Source organism: Canis lupus, chromosome 4, assembly GCF_011100685.1.
Source record: "Canis lupus familiaris isolate Mischka breed German Shepherd chromosome 4, alternate assembly UU_Cfam_GSD_1.0, whole genome shotgun sequence".
In the NCBI taxonomy this organism is placed as follows: domain Eukaryota; kingdom Metazoa; phylum Chordata; class Mammalia; order Carnivora; family Canidae; genus Canis; species Canis lupus.
In genome coordinates this window covers 59,946,601-59,966,120 of record NC_049225.1, presented here as the reverse complement: position 1 = coordinate 59,966,120, position 19,520 = coordinate 59,946,601, and the positions used below count along the sequence as shown (strand labels likewise).

General features: G+C 40.2%; 1 protein-coding gene across 3 annotated transcripts in view; it reads left to right on the top strand.

The window, feature by feature from the left end:
* Nucleotides 1–19,520, top strand: part of HMGXB3 (HMG-box containing 3) — a 47,050-nt gene that overhangs the window by 6,644 nt on the left and 20,886 nt on the right. For 2 of the 3 annotated variants that reach the window (XM_038535048.1, XM_038535047.1), the window contains exons 4-10: nucleotides 463–960; nucleotides 2,025–2,123; nucleotides 7,568–7,699; nucleotides 12,744–13,162; nucleotides 15,200–15,375; nucleotides 15,498–15,595; nucleotides 18,084–18,182. In XM_038535048.1, the coding sequence (XP_038390976.1) occupies nucleotides 463–960; nucleotides 2,025–2,123; nucleotides 7,568–7,699; nucleotides 12,744–13,162; nucleotides 15,200–15,375; nucleotides 15,498–15,595; nucleotides 18,084–18,182 (1,521 nt within the window). The remainder of the gene's footprint in view (nucleotides 1–462; nucleotides 961–2,024; nucleotides 2,124–7,567; nucleotides 7,700–12,743; nucleotides 13,163–15,199; nucleotides 15,376–15,497; nucleotides 15,596–18,083; nucleotides 18,183–19,520) is intronic. The other variant, XM_038535046.1, reaches the window with a different exon arrangement.

Here is a 19,520-nt window from a genome sequence, read left to right as displayed (position 1 = left end):
GTATTTTATGCTTTTGGGGGTTTTACTGAACATTATACATTCTACTACCTTGGAATTCTAAAGTATCAGAGCTGGAAAGGAGCTCATAAATAACTATATTCCGATAGGGCAGCAAGACATAAAAGTGGAAAGTATTTGCTCAAGGCTGTGCAGATTTGGGATTCCAGCTCCCAGTTTCGAATGCCGAGATCATTGCCCTTTCCAGAGTCTGATCCCTGTTATGAGCTCCTGTGTGATTGAGCAAGTAAGCTACATGGGCTTAAGTGTGGTTCAGAGGAAGACAGCGTTGCTGTTGGCAGAGGCTGACCCTCTCAAAATCTTAGGTCAAGAGAGGAGTCTTTCTGGTCCCTTTTGCAGAAAATAATCCAAAAACTGAAAAATGTAATCATAAATATATGTGCATGTGGTCTTAACTACATTTATCTCTGCTTGTCTCCCCCTCACCGGCTTCCTGGCCCTCAGAACTCCAAGCTCTCTGCACTGACTGCTGTTGTTCCGGACATCCCAGGTTTCCGCAAGATCCTCCCCCGCTCAGATTATATCATCATCCCCAAGAGCAGCCTGCAGGAGGACCGCAACTGCCCTCAGCTAGAGCTTTGTGTGGCCCAGAACCAGATGTCCCCTAAAGGACCATCGCTTGTGTCCAACACTGCCCCGGAGGCAGTGCCCAGCCATGCGGGCATGGCAGAGCAGTGCCTGGCTGTGGAGGCCCTAGCTGAGGAGGTGGGAGCCCTTGCCCAGCCGGGTGTCGTACAAGAGATCACCACCTCAGAGATCCTCAGCCAGGATGTGCTCCTGGAGGAGGCTTCCCTGGAGGTAGGGGAGAGCCACCAACCATACCAGACAAGCCTGGTAATTGAAGAGACCTTAGTGAATGGCTCACCAGACCTCCCCTCTGGAAGCCTGGCTGTGCCCCACCCCCAGGTTGGGGAGAGCATGTCAGTGGTAACTGTCATGAGGGTAAGTGACTTTGTACTGATGTCTCTTTTGGTTTATCTGGAACTACTACAAAGGCAGCTAGCACTGTGCAGTGGTGATTAAGAGTACTGGTGTGGACTTCTAGTAGGACTACAGTCCTCTTGAACCTTTTGCCCCTGGGCTTACTTAAAGTTCTCCTCAGTTTCTTAAGCACTCAACCAACTCCTTTTGCCCAGCATAGCCAGGACTTTCTTCACATGAGAGTACCTGAAGTATGTAACAGCATTTAAATAATACAGGCTATCCATGAATCAAAGCCAGGATCTCTCAGGCTATTAGGATTTTATGTTCCCTGAAGATTGTGTCAGCAGACACAATGGCACCTTGAACTGTTTAGTAGGAGAATTTCCAAATAGTCTTCCTGGGTGCAGAGTGGGTAGGAAAAAGAAAGCTCTCTTCAAGGCCAGGTTGATAAGAACGATAGTTAAGAGGGAAGTCTCTCCAGTGGCATAAGTCCAGCCATTCCCGGTTGAAGGAAAAGAGCAGTTTCAGCAATCCCACAGCCTGGTCCCCCCAGAAGCAGGGGAGCTACCACCACGCCTTCTATTACCCTGGGTAGTGTGGCATCCTCAGAGAGGAGGAGTTCTGCCCCGGTCAAGAGGAATATAGGATGACCTATAAGTACGAGAGCATTGTAGCCCCATGCAAAGGAATCTGTGTTAGACCTAAATCCATTTTATTGTTCCTGCCTTAGTGCTATTTATGATAATGAAGCATGCCACCTGCCTAGTTAAGCTAGATCAATAGGATGTTAAGAACACTTGGCAGGGTCAGAACAGTTGGGTTCTTTCACTAACTGCTTATGTGATTTTTAGGAGTCTTAAGTTTCTTAAGACCTCAGTTTTCTCATCTTTAAAATGAGGATAGTCCGCATTCTCTGCGATAACAGTTTACTCTGTCTTATTTTTGTTCTTAAAGTTTTGAGATAGATTCATCTTTTTGGATAAGCACATTGTTTGTGATTATTGAACTCGATCAGTCTGTGTTGTGGGCGGCCCTGGGTGTTCTTCATTCCATAACTGTCCTTCTCTCCGTTGTGCCCACAGGATTCCAGTGAGAGTAGCTCCTCTGTGCCAGCCACACAGTTCATCATGTTGCCTCTTCCTGCCTACTCAGTTGTGGAGAACCCCACCTCCATCAAACTGGTCAGTGTGTGGAGAGTTAATGGAGATAAGGGCTCTGTAAGAATTCTCCCCCTCGTAATTTTCTAAAAGTCTTGATGACGTTGAGGGAGATAGGACTGCCAAAGGTCTCAAATCACCTGCTCCAGGTATTCTTTAGTGGGTGTGGGGGTGGTGAGGAGAGTCTTTGAATGGAGCTCTGCAGGATCTTAAACTCCTCAAGATACATACAAATTTTTCTCTTTAAGAACATTTACCTGGGATAGATTCAGTGCCTCTTACCAAATTTTCAGAAGTATATGTGGTATAGAAAAATTGAGGGCCACTGATCTGATTCAATCCTATTATTGTACAGATTAGAAAAAAGGCCTAGAGAAGGGGAAGGACTCTATGATTCAAAGACACTGAGCTGCAAAACAGGCCAGAACCAGGACTCTGGTCTTTTGATTCTCAGTTAATGGTTTTCCTCATCACATACTGCAGCATCTGAGCTGAAATTTCTCCCTAAATATTTTAAGGTTTTTAGTGCTGTTATAATTGGTAGTTCAAAACTTTTCAATATCTGATTATTCACTACTAATATATAATAACATAGTTGACTTTTTTTGCATATTAAACTTACATTCTACAACTTTTATTTTGCATATTAAACTTGTGTTCACAACTTTAACATTTGTAGTTTCTGTTGTATTTTCTACATAGTTTTGTTTGTGAATAAAGACAGTTTTATTTCTTCCTTTCTCATCTGGATTCCTTATTTCTTTTTTCTTACTGTACTGTTTGGGATCTCTAGTACAATATTGACTAGAAATGGTCAGAGCAGATATTGTCATCTTGTTCCTCATCTTAGGAGGAAGACATTCAGTCTTTCACCAATCATTAGGTGTAATATTAGCTATAGGTTTTTCATAGATATCCTCCTCAAGTTTAGGAAATTCTCTAATATTCCTAATTTGCTGGGAGCTTTTATCAGGAATGGATGTTGGATTTTGTCAAATGTTTTTCCTAGGTCTGCTGAGATGGTTGTAGGAATTTTCTTTTTTAGTTTGTTAATATGGTTAATTTCATTGTTTTTCAAATGTTAAATCAATCCTGCATTCCTGGAATAAATGCCACTTAGCAATCATGTATTATCCTTTTAGCATATTGTTGGATTTAATTTGCTAAAACTTTTCTCAGAAGTTTTGTGTGTATATTCTAGACACAAAATGAGGGATGTTGGTCTCCAATTTTCTTGTATAATGTTTGTCTGGTTTTAGTATCAGGTTTTAGTATCTACTATTACCTAGTAGAAAGAGTCAGGAAATACTTTATCCTCTTTACTTTTCAGGAAGAGTTGTGTAGTATTGGTATTATTGCTTCCTTAAATGTTTGAGGTCAAATCTGGGCCTGGAGATTTCTTGTGGGGAGATTTTTAATTGCAAGTCCAATTTTTAAAATATATATAGGACTATTTAGATTATATATTTTTAAATAATTTTATATAGATTTAAATTATCTGTTTTTGAGTGAGCGTTCGTAGTTTGTCTTTCAGGGAACATAAAATTGTTCAAAACATTCCCTTATTTTTAAAATTGTGATGAAATATACATAACACAAGTTTACCATTTTAACCATTTTTTTAAGTGTGCAATTCAGGGTCATTAAGTATATTCACAGTGTTGTGGGGTCATTACCAATACCTATTTCCAGAAGTTTTCACCATCCCAGACAAAAACCTTATGCCCATTAAACTGTAACTCTATTCTTCTCCCCCAGCTCCTGGTAACATCTGTTTTACTTTCTGTCTTTGAATTTGCATATTTTAGGTACCTCATGTAAATGGAATCATGCGAATATCCTTATGGTCTCATTTTTTTCACTTAGCATACTATCTGTCTTGTGCCATGTATCAGATCATTACTTTTTGTGGCTGAATAATATTCCATTGTGTGTGTATACTACATTTTGTTTATCCATTCATAGACATTGATGGACATTGAGTTTGTTTTCATCTTTGGGCTATTGTGCATATTGCTGCTGTGAACTTTAGTGGATACGTGTCTGAGTCCCTGATTTCAGTTTTTCAGGAGATACCTAAGAGTGGAATTGCTGGATCATACGGTAATGCTGGGTTTTAAAATTCTAATAAATGCTTATCTTATAATATTTGTAGACTGTAGTGATTTTACCTCTCTCATTACTGATAGTGGTAATTTGGGTCTCATTTCTATTTTTCCTGACAAGCTTGGCTAGAAGTTATCGATTATATTGACCTTCAAAGAACCAACTTTTGGTTTCATTGATTGTCTCTATTGTTTTTCTGTGTTGTAGTCACTGATATTTGCCCAGATCTTTATTATCTCTCTTCTGTTTCCTTTGGGCTTAATTTATTCTTTCCTAGTTGTTTTTTTTTTTTTTTTTTAAGATTTTATTTATTTGAGAGAGCTTGAGAGCAAGCACGAGTGGGAGGGAGTGGCAGAAGGAGAGGGAGAAGCAGATTCCCTGCAGAGCAGAGAGCCCAATGTGTGCAGGCCTTGGTCCCAACACCCTGAGATCATAACATAAGCCAACAGCAGACACTTAACTGACTAAGCCACCTAGGCACTCCTCTTCTCTAGTTTCTTAAGATAGAAGCTGAGGTCATTGATTCAAGACCTTTCTTTCCTAATACAGCTGCTTAGTACTATAAATTTCCCTCTAAGCACTACTTTGGTGGCATCTCACAAATTTTAATATGGTATGTTTTCATTTTCATTTTGTTCAAAGTACTTTCTGATTTATTCTTTGACCCATACGTTATTTAAAAGTACATTATTTGCTTTCTAAATATCTGGGATTTTCCAGATATCTCTCTCTCTCTTTTTTTTTTTTTTTAAGATACTCCCTTTTATTGATTTCTGATTTAATTCCATTATAGTCAGAACTCTGCAGTTTATAAAACTTGAATCCTCTTGAATTTATTGAAACCTATTTTATGGCCCAGAATGTGGTGTGTCCTGATAAATGTTCTGTGTGCCCTGAAAAAGAATGTTATCTTCTGCTGTTGAGTAGTGTGTTCTATGTATGTCAAGTTAGGTCATGTTGATTGATAGTGGTCAGCTCTTTTATATCCTGACTGATTTTCTGTCTGTTTCTTCCGTCAGTTATTGAGAGAAGGCATCCACCTATCACTATTAATAAGTTTTATCTTTTTTTTCATTTTTATTAGTTTTTTTGTCATGTATTTATTTTGACTCTGTTAAGTACCTAAACATTTAGGATTGTTATGTCTTTTTTTTTTTTTATTTTAATTTTGCTTATTTGAGAGAGAGCACAAGCAGAGGGAGGGGCATAGGGAGAGGGAGAAGCAGACTCAACTCTTCATGGGAAGGGAGCCCAATAGGCAGGACCCTAAGATCATGACCTGAGCCAAAGGCAGATGCTTAACCAACTGAGCTACCCATGCGTTTCAGGATTGTTATGTCTTCATGATGAATCGACTCCTCCATCATCATGAGATGACCACTTTTTTTATCTGGCAGTATTGCCTGCTATCTCATTTACTTTGGTAATGAGCTTTCTTTTGATTATTGTTATTAGGAAGTTGTATCTTTTTCCAGCGTTTTACTTTTCCAGCTTATCTTTGTATTTATTTTTTTTTTTGTAGGCAGTAATACAGTTTAGATCTAAAAGCAAGACCTATCTGACAATCTCTTTTTTAATTGTGGTATTTAGGCCATATATATTTAATGTATAAACACATAGTTAGGTTTAAATCTGTCATTTTACTCTTTGTTTTCTCTTTGTCCTGTTTTATTTTACTTTCTTTGGAATTGAATGTTTCTTATGAATCCATATTATTAATAACTCCCTTCTTGGCTTTTTAGCTTTTAACTTTGTTTTAGTTATTGTGGTTTTTTGGGGGTTTATAGTGTACATCCTTAACTTGCAATAGATTATCTTCTAAAACCTGTGGATAAACAGTATATTTTTAGATGAGAAAGTTGTCATATCTTGAACAGGAACAGCCACTGCATTCTCATTCATGGAGAAATTACATGTTTCTCCTGAGCCTTTGCTTTCCTGGAAATTATTATTGTTCTTTCATGATTTAATAAGTGTCAGCCAGACTTTTCCAGAAGGCTTTTATAAATAATACTTAAGAATGAAACATCAGCCTGGAACACTGACATTTTTTTTTTCTAAAGCTATTTCTATAAGCTGCTATTTAGGAGTCTTTCCAAGTTCATGGTAATTTATTGATAGAACTGACCTAACTTAAGTTTTTACTCTGCTTTCTGGTGGTGTTCAGAATGAATATTCTATATGGAGCCACAGTGAACAAAGATAGAGATGTTTTATATCCTAGCAATAATTTCTCACAAACCTATAGAATCTTGTACAGTTTAAGTGACATGGTTCCTAATTTCTTACCTTGTTTGCTCTTCAGGATACATCCATGAAATAGGAAGGGCAGATGATTTTACAGAGGAGGAAACCCAGGGCCCAAGAGCTAAAGTGACATACCTCCAGGTCATCTAGTGTGTCTGTGGTAGAGTTGGAACTCAAAGCCCAATCTCTTTCCTCAGTGCCACACCATTTCACCCTCATCCTTGACTTGCTGCTGCTATTACCATCACCTTTTCCCTAGGCATTCTGGCAGGGATAGCCTACTAGTAGCTTGGTGTTTCCCTAAGAGAGGCTTTTGCTTTTTGGCCAGGCTAGGGAAGGTGGGATTAATATCTGATAAAGCATTCATAAGTGACAGAACAAATCTGAGACGGAAATGTTTTCTTTGCAGCATTAATCAAGAAATGGAGCATGGCTAATTTCTGTTTGTAGCTGAAATGTAATAACCTGTTGTAATCATTACGTTCAAAGAGAAGTCATTGGAGGGAATGAGAGCCACTAGCTGAATATATTCATATGCAAATAAATTATTGAGGTCTATTGGAATTCCCTTTTTTTTTTTTTTAAAGTGGCCATGATCTATTTTTATCTCTCTGAACCCTAAGTCCTTGGTTTTCAAGTAGTGGAGTATGTGGAAGGAATCTTGGACCAAGAAGCAAAGACTTCAGGTTCTAGGTCTACGTGTGCCCTTGATTCACTGTAAAATTTGAGCCAAAGTGTTTAACCACTTTGAATCGCAATAATTATATCTACTTGATAGCATTGCTGAGAGTGCTAAATGAGATACTGGTAAAGCCTTTAGCACTGTGTGGTCCTTGGTTTAATTAGTAGTGGTTGTTGCTATCTTTATTCTTCCTATACCTATCTGTGTAACCTTGAGCAGCTGTCTTCTCTCATTTGAACTCAATTTCTCTATTTCTGAAAAGTGAATTAACTGTATCTTAGTACCTTTCCAATTCTGACCTTTTGAGATGTCATGAATGGACGATTCTTCTGCAAGCTGGCATCCTCCTGGCATTGTTGGGGTTATAATGGTCATCAGGATCTGAGAGGGGTTATACTGTGGTGTTGATTCTGACTTGCTTTTTTCCTTACAGACCACTACATACACCCGCCGGGGCCATGGGACGTGCACCAGCCCGGGTTGCTCCTTTACATATGTTACCAGGCACAAACCACCTAAGTGCCCTACCTGTGGTAACTTCCTAGGAGGGAAGTGGATCCCAAAGGTAAGGTCCATTGGCCATTGCTGCTTTCGAAGCCCCACAAAGTAGGCTCCCTGTTCCCCTTTAGAACAGAGGACTTAAATATTTGTTTTTATTTTTTGACTATACAAGTTAGTTTTATTGTAGACTGTTTAAAAACGAGAATAAAATATTACCTATAATGTTATACCATCCAGAGAAAAGCAATTATTGTCATTTTGGTGTATTTTCTTCCAGTCTTTCTTTCTTTGAATTTACAAGTTCTGTAGCTTGCCCTTTTTTTTTTAACTTAACGTAATTAAATACTCTTCAAGACCATTATCTTTAATTGCTCTATAACTTCTGTGAATGACTACACCATTTTGATTTACTCATTTCCTGTTAGGGTTAAATTTTTAATAATCTACCCTCTACACTGTTTAGTTTTATTTAGATACATAATTCACATCTGTTCACTTTTTAGCTGAGTCCTTTCAGTATCCTATAGTTCCTATTAAAAGCAAAGGTCCTTAACCTGATATTTAGGTCTTTCATTATTAACTTTCCAAATGTATACCTCTGTCTCTGTTTCTAAGTAAATGATGCTTGATAAATAAATGAGTACCAGAGCTACGCCCTGTAAAATTCAGTTCAACATGTTGTTACTTATTTTATGCTTTGCACTGATTATATAAATCATACATACTTGCCACATTTTTTGTTTAAGACTAAATTATTAGGGTCAAAAGAACTAGAGTAGTCAAGGTTGGATTATAAAGCAGATGATCTTGAAAGATCAGTAGAATTTAGGTAGGTAGAAAAAAAGAGGGCATTGTTTTTGTGAAAATAACTTAGACTAGGTTTGTGTTTGTTAGGTGTCTAACTCAGCATGGTCCAGACTTAGCTGTGTGGAGAAAACTTATATAGTGGCACATCTATTAAGTTCCTCAGAGGCAGTTTCCATAGAACATCTCTGTAAAATACTAGGGTGGTGACTTTTTTTCCCCTCTGGCTGTGTGTTGGGAGTTTAAAGCATCACTAATTCCAGGAGACAGAATAGGTTCATAATTAAGAATACACCCCTGGGGAAGCCTGGCTGGCTCAGTTGGGAGAGTATGAGACTTTTGATCTTGGGGTCATGAGTTCGAGCCCCATGTGTGGAGATTACATACATACAGACATAAACAAACATGAAAGAAAAAAAGAAAATGTATTTGGTGTCTGCACCAGGTTCCTGGCACTGAGTTCCTAAAACCCTAGAAATTTCAAGTGATAAAAAGAGAGGGGAGCATCTTTGGGGGGAGGGGGGGGAAGCTTTTGGAGTCAGCTTTCCTCAGTTTAAACTTCAGCCTCCCAAGGATGTTAGCTGTGAAACCTTGGACAAGTCACTTTATGTCTATTTATTTGGTTTATCTTTCATTTGTAAATGGAAATTAATAGTTGTGCCTGCTTCATGAGGATTGACAGAAGGATCAAATGAGATTATCTCTCTAAAGTGGATGGCATATTCCTAGTATAGAAATCCTTCAGTAGAGGGGTCACTGCTGTGACTATTGGCACCAATGTAATTGTCTCTATTATTGCTTTTCACACTATCTCTTCAAGGGCAGGAAGGACCTAGTGGCAGTGTGTTTGAGGAGATTTTGTTGAGTTTCTTGTGCTCACCATCTCTGTTGTGCTGCTGTACAACACTTGGTTTCCTCCTACCCTAATTATTTTCCCCAACCTCATCTGCAGTAGAGAGATTGACTAGGATAGTCGGGATTCTCCTTGGCCCTTCTTCACAGGTGCTCAGCAGGTCTGTCAGATGACCTTATTTCTTGTGCTTTTGTATGGAAGGGTTCTAACTGATCCTGTGGCTGTGTCTCCTTCAGGTTCTGTTTTTACTTTGACTTTTTTGTTTATGTCTTTTTTTCCCCCTTTGACTGAAATAACTTTTGAGCCATGGTTCTGAGATCAAACTCATGATGTGAAACCAGTTTTTTTCTTAGCTACTTGTCCCTCATCTTGACGTGTTAAGCCAGATTTTTTTCTCCAAAGGTTTTTTAAAAATTACTGGTAGGAGGGCAGCCCGGGTGGCTCAGCAGTTTAGCGCCGCCTTCAGTCCAGGGCCTGATCCTGGAGACCTGGGATCGAGTCCCACATCGGGCTCCCTACATGGAGTCTGCTTCTCCCTCTCCCTGTGTCTCTGCCTCTCCCTCTCTCTCTCTCTCTCTCTCTCTCTCTCTATCTCTGTGTGTCTCATGAATAAACAAAATCTTAAAAAAGAAAATTACTGGTAGGAGCACCTGGGTGGCCCGCAATGGGCTCCCTGCTCAGTGGGGAACCTGCTTCTCTCTCCCTTTTCCCCTCCTCCTCTGCTCCTGTTCTTGTCTCTCCCTTCCTCTCTCTCAGATAAATAAAATCTTGAAAAAAAACAAAAAAGAATTACCCTGTAAAGAGTAGATGCCCTACTTACTAAATCTCATAGGATCAGAATAGGTGAGTGTAAGAAGAAAAAGTGTAACATTTAGCATTAGTGCACTTAGAATTTTAGAGATAGGGACGCCTGGGTGGCTCAGCAGTTGAACATCTACCTTCGGCCCAGGGCATGATCCTGGAGTCCCGGGATCGAGTCCCACATCAGGCTCCCTGCATGGAGCCTGCTTCTCCCTCTGCCTGTGTCTCTGCCTCTCCTTCTGTGTCTCTCATAAATAAATAAAATCTTAAAAAAAAAAAAAAAAAAAAAAAAAAGAATTTTAGAGATAAAAGTAACTTTGGTTATCAGATAGTTCAAGTCCAGATCTCTAGCTGAGGAAAAATAGATTCAAGAGAAGTGACTTGTTAAGGTCACATAGCTAATTATGTCAGTGCTTTTCCACTAAATCACACTTCTCAGGCATTGCTGTGCTGTTTAGCTGCAGAATCTTAAGATTTCTTGTCTGATTTTTGAAGCAGCAAGTATAAATAGTTTCTAAAAGCTCCAAATGTGTTCATGCCCGTCAGGAAATGACTCACCTTTTCTTGCATTGTTCCAGAGTTCATACTGGCTAAAATTAACCCAAGAAACGTTCGGCACAGTTCCCAATGAATTGGATGGAACAAAAGATGGCATATAAAGTTCTTTAGCTCAAGGCCTTACTCCTTTAGCTCTCTAATAATGGTAATTGAGGTCTCTGTAAGCGGGCAACTGGTAGCATTTACCTTCCATCTTGAAAGAAAGTGACATCTAAAAAGGGTAGGTTGAGTTAAGGAAATGTTAGCTCACTAGCTAATTTTTTTGCTGTGATTTCTTAAATTATTCAGTCTCCCTGCAAAGGATTTTTATCTAAAATAGCCTCCTTAGTGGGCCGTGCTTTGCTCAGAGATTTCTTTACAGGGATTTAGTTTAACTTGTCTCCTGTTTTTCTGATGACTTTTCCCTTCTCCAGTGGTCAGTAGGCTCTGTGCGGTTTACTGGGAATTTTTCTCTGTATTACTTATTCTCATGGATTATTATTGTGTGTTAGAATCTGAGAATGCTTTCCTGGAGGTTGGTTTTTTTTTTAAGATTTTATTTATTTATTCATGAGAGACCCAGAAATAGAGAGGCAGAGACACAGGCAGAGGGAGAAGCAGGCTCCATGCAGGGACCCCGATGTGGGACTCGATCCCAGGACTCCAGGATCATGTCCTGAGCTGAAGGCAGATGCTCAACCGCTGAGCTACTCAGGCGTCCCTTTACTGGAGATTTCTTAAAGGTCATCCTTATTTGTTCTTAACTAGAAGCACTGTCCTGCCCAGGTGGCTTTGGAAATATAAGGGGTTTTGGTAGTCAGTGACTGGGTGAGAATAGGGACATTTAATTTCAGTAGCCACAGATCTTAATCTAATGCAGTGTCAGGGGAATCCTGCACCACAAGTTGGGCCACCCAAAAGGCTATTGCACTGTTGTTGATGAACTCTGAGAGCCTGTCTCCTATTTCATGGTGGCAGAATGGGGGGTTCTAATGACGTTTGTCTTGTGTGACATAAGTAGTTAGAGGTGAAGCACCACCTAGGTAGAACTCAGCTTTTATGTTTTATACCTCCTTGTTTATAGTGCCTTTTGCTATTCACATGGAATTTAAAAACCTTTCTGAGACGTATTCTTGAGACAACTACAGACTTTTAAAAAATTTTCTATATATATGTATTTAAATATATGTGTATGTGTACAGGTATATGTATAAATAATAGTATATTTCCACAGCAGAGCTGATGGAATGAAAGCTACCATACCAAGGAATTTTTTAAAATAGGTTGTTCTGAAATAGCAGCTGGTATTTTTAGTGAGTTTGAATATTTTCTAGCAAGTAATTAATATGTATGGATTAATTTGACCAAGGGAGAAGTTTGTGGTATGTGTGTAAGTTAGCCTTAAGACTCACCTGAAAAGAATCTGGAACGAAAAATAGAAGTTTTCCCAAAAGAATTGGAGGCTTTGAGTCTCCCTATGTGAGAGTTGACTACATTGGGATTAACTGAATCTCATAAAGGGACCACCAAGATGACAATTTAGGATTTCTAGACCCAGTATGGCAACATGTCAGCTTCTTTCTAGATGTGGAGAAGCAGGCTTTGAACAAAGATCAGGCTCAAAATATCAGCATTTATTTGCTGGAAACTTAAAGAGAAATTTTTTAAAAATATTTTCTTTCTTTATTCATGAGAGACAGAGAGAGAAGCAGAGACACAGGCAGAGGGAGAAGCAGGCTCCATGCAGGGAGCCTGATGTGGGACTTGATCCCGGGACTCCAGGATCATGTCCTGCGCGGAAGGCAGGTGCTAAACCACTGAGCCACCCAGGGATTCCCACTTAAAGAGAAATTTGATGAGAAATTTGTTAGGGGAAGAACAGCTTTATCCTATCCTGCGTGTTGAATACTGTAGTAGAAGGGACCTGTAGTCAGGAGACTTAGATTCAGGCCAGTTTTGTACTTGGCCCTTACATTAGCCTGTTGCTCTCTCTTGGTCTTCATCTCTTAATCTGTTGTCCATACATAGCTGTGAGGATCGAATGAGAGAATATTTGTGATGTGTTGTTCACTGTAAAATGGTGTGTGCATACAAGCAGTCTTATTTTTTCTAGGAAAAGCCATCCAAAGTCAAAGTGGAATTGGCTCCTGGTATCTCCTCCAAAGGTTCGGTGGTTAAAAGAAATCATCAGCCTGTCAACACTGAGCAAAATTCCCCAAAGGAAAATGCCTCCAAACTGACTCTGGAGAACTCAGAAGCTGTAAGCCAGCTCCTAAGTGTAGCTCCTCCAAGAGAAGTGGGTGAGGAGAATGAGTGGGAGGAAGTGATCATCTCAGATGCCCATGTTTTGGTCAAGGAAGCTCCTCGGAATCGTGGTACAACAGCCATGAAGACGTCGGTGGTCAAGAGTGGTGTGCAGCCTGAGGTCTCTCTGGGGACAACCGAGAACGATAGTCCTGGACCAGACTTACCACCACCAGCTGAGAGGACTAGCACTTCCAGTCCTCTCCCTGCTCCTAAGAAGCCTACAGGGTAAACTAATATGTTCATATATTATAGGACTGTATTTAGAATGGCAGGTTGGGAAATGAGCCATGTTTTGTCCTATGTCCTTACAGCATTCTTGAGAGACAGGAGACCCCAAATAATGGTTCTTATTTTAGAGATAAAGAAACCAAGGCCTAGAACCATGGGATGATTTGCCTTTCCTCTTACACTCTGCTGTCTGTGCATTGCTATTACATTCCTGTACATCTCTTTTTGTCATTTTCCCTAAAACAATTATTAGAGTCCATTTGGTACACGCTGAGGGTGGTGTTACAAACTAGCATCGTGGTTACTAGATTTGGAAAGAAAAGCTTTATTAAGTCATCTTACAGAATGACTCTTGTCCTGGTGGTCAGAGAATTCAATTGTAGTTGTGATCAGTCTCTTGATTTTTTTTTTTTTTTTTTAAGATTTTATTTATTTACTCATGAGAGACCCAGAGAGAGAGGCAGAGACACAGGCAGAGGGAGAAGCAGGTTCCATGCAGGGAGCCCAATGTGAGACTCGATCCTAGGACTCCAGGATCACGCCCTGGGCTGAAGACAGGTGCTAAACCGCTGAGCCACCCAAGATCCCCTTGATTTCTGTTTGACCTTGGACATTGTCCCTTCATATCCATTCTCTCCTCTGAAAAATCTTGAGTTGGGTATTGAACAAATCTAATCTTAAATGGCTGACCTTACAGACTTACAATCTTACAGAAAAGATTATGTGTAAAGCTTGCACAGCCCAGTACCTTGCAGATAGGAGGAGGCCCATAAATGTGGACTATTTTTCCTCCTACTTCCCTCCTTAAAGGCCTGACTGGATTTTTCATGTGGCCCTTTCTCAGCGTCCGTTGTGGTCTTATGACTAATGGCCCTTATTTGTTTATATCAGTGGTTCTCAACAGGGAACACTTGTGCCCCCAGGAGACATTGAGGCAATGTTTAGGGACCTTTTGAGATTGTGACAACTGTGGGGGAGGAGGTGCTGCAGGTATCTAGTTGACAGAGGCCAGATGTGCTTCTAAACATCCTAAAGTGCACAGGACAGGCCTTTGGGAACAGAATTATCTAGGCCAAAATGTCAGTAGTGCCAAGACTTAGAAATTCTGGTGTATATTATTTGATTTAAAATGTTTTGTTGAATAGGAAATAAATTCACATGGTTCAAACTCAAAGGATATAAACTGAAACAAATCTGTATTCTAGCCTGTCCTTCACTCATCCATTTCCATTTTTCTGACACAGTCAATATTCTACCTTCCTGGGCAGTCCGGGTAATTGCTCAGCAATTTAGCACCACCTTCAGCCCAGGGCGTGATCCTGGAGACCCGGGATCGAGTCTCACTTTGGGCTCCCTGCAGGGAGCCTGCTTCTCCTTCTGCTTGTGTCTCTGCCTCTCTCTCTCTCTGTTTCTCTCATGAATAAATAAACAAAATCTTAAAAAAAATATTCCACCTTTCTGCTTTCTAGACATAATTTTACACACATACATGTATACGTATGTGGAGATGTGTATTTGTAGGTATAACTTTTTCCTACCTTTTTTACACAAATGGTAGCATAACTTACATACTTCTACGTCTTTCCTGTTTTTATTTAATGTATACTTTGGGATGGTTCTGAATCTTTAGAGAATGAAGCCATGCAGTTCAGACCTTTTGTTTTGGGTAACTGAGTCACTTGGCAAATGTGTATTGAGGCCTTCTGTCATGTAGACTCTGCTACAAAGAAAGCTGCAAAGAAAACATGGATTTTGTTCTGCGGGGTCTTTTAGCTGCCCTCTTGTGGGAGACTGATATACTTGAAATACTAATTTGAGGCAGGTCAGGTCGTATAGCTATGATAACTATTGGTATTCTACATTGTGGGCACTATTTTGTGCTTTTTTAATCTTCATAATGATCCCGTGAAATGTATGGCTAAAGCCCGACGGTTTACTATACTATTCCTCTACTAAAATGCTATTTGGATATTGTACTTTCGTTTTCTTTCCCTTGGTTTGAAATTTTTAGATTTGCCTTCTTGTTTTTTTCAGAGTTGAGCTGCTCACTCCCGGGGCCAGAGCCCCAGAGCTTAAAGGCAAAGCTCGGGGCAAGCCCTCATTACTGGCTGCAGCAAGACCCATGAGAGCAATTCTCCCAGCCCCATCTAACGTGGGCCGAGGCAGCAGCATGGGACTGCCCAGGGCCAGGCAGCCCTTCCCCTTGAGTGGTAAGGGCTAGGACAAACCTGGGAGTGGGGGACTGTCCAATGGGAAAGGGACAGGAATGTGAATTGTTGAGGATGGAGACTCAGTGCACTTAAGTCACCAGTTTGGTTCCTGATTGTCTCAGATAAAACCCCCTCTGTGAGGACTTGTGGCCTGAAGCCAAGCACGCTGAAGCAGCTGGGCCAGCCGCTCCAACAGCCATCTAACACCAGTGAGGTGAAGGTAAGATCTACTACTGTCCAGAGGTGGGCCTTTTTGCGGGTCTACTGCTCTGAGAACAGGGCTTCTATTTAGTGTATCAAAGCTATAAGCAAAAAGCCTGTTCTTATATTGGTAGACCTCTGAAATGAAGCTGAGCATGAGTGAGTCACTCATTTTTAGTTAATTTTTTTTTCTTGTTATAAAATGAATGCATGTTTTTAAACTTTGGCTTTCGAAATAATTTTGAGGGGTGCTTGGATGGCTCAGTCAGTTAAACATCCCACTCTTGATTTTGGCTCAGGTCATGATCTCAGGGTCCTGGGATAGCCCTTTGGTGGGCTTCCTGCTCAGTAGGGTGCCTGGTTCTCCGTCTCTGCCCCTCCCCCCCACTTTTTTCTCTCTCTTTCATTCTCTCAAATAAATAAAACCTTAAAAAATAATAATTTTGAAACTTAGGAAACGAGTTAGTAGCATAAAGATTGTACAAAGAGCAGCCATGTACTTTTTACCTGTAGTCATTTTCTCTTATCGTCCATTTTGTCGTTTGTTATCACTTTGTCATTTGTGCTCCAATGTACTTCTAAAATACATGTAATTTAAGGGGAGGTTACATGGCCTATTGCTTCTTAATATTTCAGTGTGTATTTCATAAGAATCAGGATATTCTGTTGCTGAAACATTGATACAATACTTCAGTCTGTCATTTGCATTCCCATTTCATCAGTTTTACCCAGTTATGTTTTTTATAGCATTTTCCCACTTTAGTACAGGATTCAGTCTAGGACTAGATATTGCATTTAGTTATATTGTTCCTTTAGCCTCTTTTGAAACAAATGAATGCATGGCTATTGTAGAAAATACAGAAAATTTAGGTTAAGGCAGAAAGAAAATAAATCCCATGAAATCCTGCTGCCCAGAACTACTGTTGGCATTCTGTGCCCATTCTGAGCATCCTGAGTCCTTTCCTATATTTGTGTTTTTTAAAGATTTTATTTAAGAGAGAGAGTCAGAGCATGAACAGGGCGGGGAGAGGGAGAAGCGGGCTCCTTGCTCAGCGGGATGAGGGACTCAATCCCAGGACCCTGGAATCGTGACCCAAACCAAAGACAGACACTTAACCAACTGAGCCACTCAGGCACCCCTTGTGTGTGTATTTTGTATTGTATGTTTTATTTATTTGTGTTTTAATAGAAATTTTTAAAACCAAAAAACAGCTCTTACTCTGCATTCTAGTTTATAGCCAGTATAATTCATTCAACTTTAATGATAGAGTTTTTAGAGGTTTCCCAGGTGCCAAAAATTCAGTGTTCTAGCACACTTACTCTTAGATTTTTATTTCTTAGTTCTTTTTCCATTTGTGACTAGAATAATTATCAAAATTCCCTAAATCAGCATTTTTTACTAGACCTCTTTTTTTTTTTTAGATCATGACCCTCAGTAGTATATTTCACATCACAGCCCAGTAAACTTATCCATATTCCTACATATGTAAGAAGTATAAGGAAGTTATGCCTTGATTATAGCCAGTCATTTTGGTATTTTCCATTTTTGTAGAATGCTGGCTTTAACTCATTAAATTAATTTCATGACCCCTCAAGTGGATTGTGACCTGTAGTTCAAAAACCCTGTTAGACCAAATTGGAATAGGAAAATCAGGCTGGCCTTTTCCCTTGCTGTGTGCTCTACCAGGCAATGTAGAGCAGATTTCCCTTGTTCCAGATTTGCCCCAAGAAGAACATCAAGTGGCTTTTACTTTGAAGTCTGATCTATTTGTTACCCAGAGGTGGTGTCAGCACTGGGACTGTATGGGATTTCTAGGTGTAGAGGCTGGTGATCTAGTCAGCTTTCCACTGCTTTGTAGATTTCCAGCCCTGAGATTCCCTTTACTTCTGTAAACTCTCAGTCTTCTCTGTAAATAGTTTCCTTTTGACTGACAACATTGGGTTGTTAAAAGCCATAGTCCTTTTGCTAGTCCTTTTTTTTTTTTTTAAAGATTTTTTATTTATTTATTTATTTTATTTTTATTTATAAATAAAAATAAACTCGATCCCAGGTCCTCAGGATCACACCCTGGGCTGAAGGTGGTGCTAAACCACTGCGCCACCAGGGCTGCCCTCCTTTGCTAGTCTTAAGCCAGTTAAGTTACGTGAGATTTTATATTTAGTAAACAATCTTTCCGATGTTTTTTTGTGCCAACATTATTCAACCACATATTTACATGTATAACTATTATGAGCTTTTCTCACTTGGTAGTGGTTATAAATCTGACTCACAATATTTCTAATATACTGTGTTAGACGCTGCACAGAAGAGTGTGGCAACCCTGGACTTGGAAGTGATACTCAACCTGTGGTGGGCTGGTGATGCTGACTAGCACCTTAGAGGGTTCTCATGGTGCATAGCTCCACTCATCCCTGGGAAACTATTTCCTCAAGCTGTTTCAGGACACAGCACCTCAGCAGTTTGAGGTTTTATATAAAAACACTAAATCACTTGTTCTGATCCACAGCTACCAAATGGCCCAGCCAGTAGGACGTCTCAGGTGAAAGTTGTAGAGGTCAAGCCTGATATGTTTCCTCCATACAAGTACAGTTGCACTGTAACACTGGTAAGTGCAGCCACAGGTGATGGTGAGTTGACATGGAGGTGGTTTTGGTTTTCGGGCAGAGGGTGAGTAGAAGTGTGAGGGAGGTGGGGAGTGGTAGTTGGGAGTGAGAGTAGGGTCAGGGACAGATCATTGGTTCTGAAGATTCTATTACTAAAAAATGATAGTTGCTGGGTAAATCAGCTATATTTTTCCCAGATGAGATCTACAGAGTGTAGGCCAACTGAGCCATGGAAGGTTCTTGGAGAGTAATTGGAGATGAGAATCCAGTCCAGCTTTAGCATTCAGCAATCTTTGGAACTTTCAGCCTCAAAAGTGTTTTCCACAGATAAGCTTGAGAAAGTTATATTTTTCCTCCTTAAAACAGTGTCACATTCGGTACTGATGTATCAAAGGATTTGAGAAGTACTTTGGTAAAGCAACTTTGTTTCACTTGGCATTTCTTACCAAGGTTTTCCCTCCCTACCCACCTTTTATTTTTGTGTGACTCTGGGGCATTCTTCAGCAAGGTAAGCCACATGGAGCAGTGGGTTAAACACTCGAAGGACTTAGTCCTAAAGTGGTTCTGGCTCTGTTGGTTGCCAGCATGCCATGTGACCTTGGCCAAGGCTCTTTGCTTCTCTGGTCCTCAGTTTTCACCATCTGTAAAATGCTGCATTGTTTTAGATATCATATTGGGGGGGGGGGTGGTTTTGTTTTGTTTGCTCTTAATATCCTCTAATTTTGTTGGTCCTTTAGGTATCAGGTAGGCGGTTCTCTGAGTTGAGTAAGATACACAGGTTTTGAGAGAGCAGCTGGATTTTTGAAAATTCTTATCTGATGAAGGCAGACAGATGGAGAACCATTCATTCATTCAAAAAATATTTCCTGAGCACCTACTCTGGCCAGGCCCTGTGCTGATGCTTCCACAGTAGCAAGACAGCACAGAATGGTGGATTAGTGCATAGTCTGCGCTGATCCTTAAGAATATCTCCTTTAGGGATGCCTGGGTGGCTCAGCCGTTGAGCACCTGCCCCTGGCTTAGGGCGTGATCCGCGTCTCAGGATCGAGTCCCACATCAGGCTCCCTGCCTGGAGCCTGCTTCTCCATCTGCCTACATCTCTGTCTTTCCCTCTCTGTCTTTCATTAATCAATAAATAAAATCTTTAAAAAAAAAAAAAAAAAGAATATCTCCTTTACCCTGGATGTCTGCTCAGGTTTCTTTTTCCCAGAGACCTAATTACTACCTTCTCCATGCCATCTGTACTTTTACTTCCCTGTCCCTTGGCTACAGGAGGCTACTAGGGTTACCATCCGGGGCAACTTTCAGGACCTTTCTTTTTGGTTGATTAGATAGCTGTT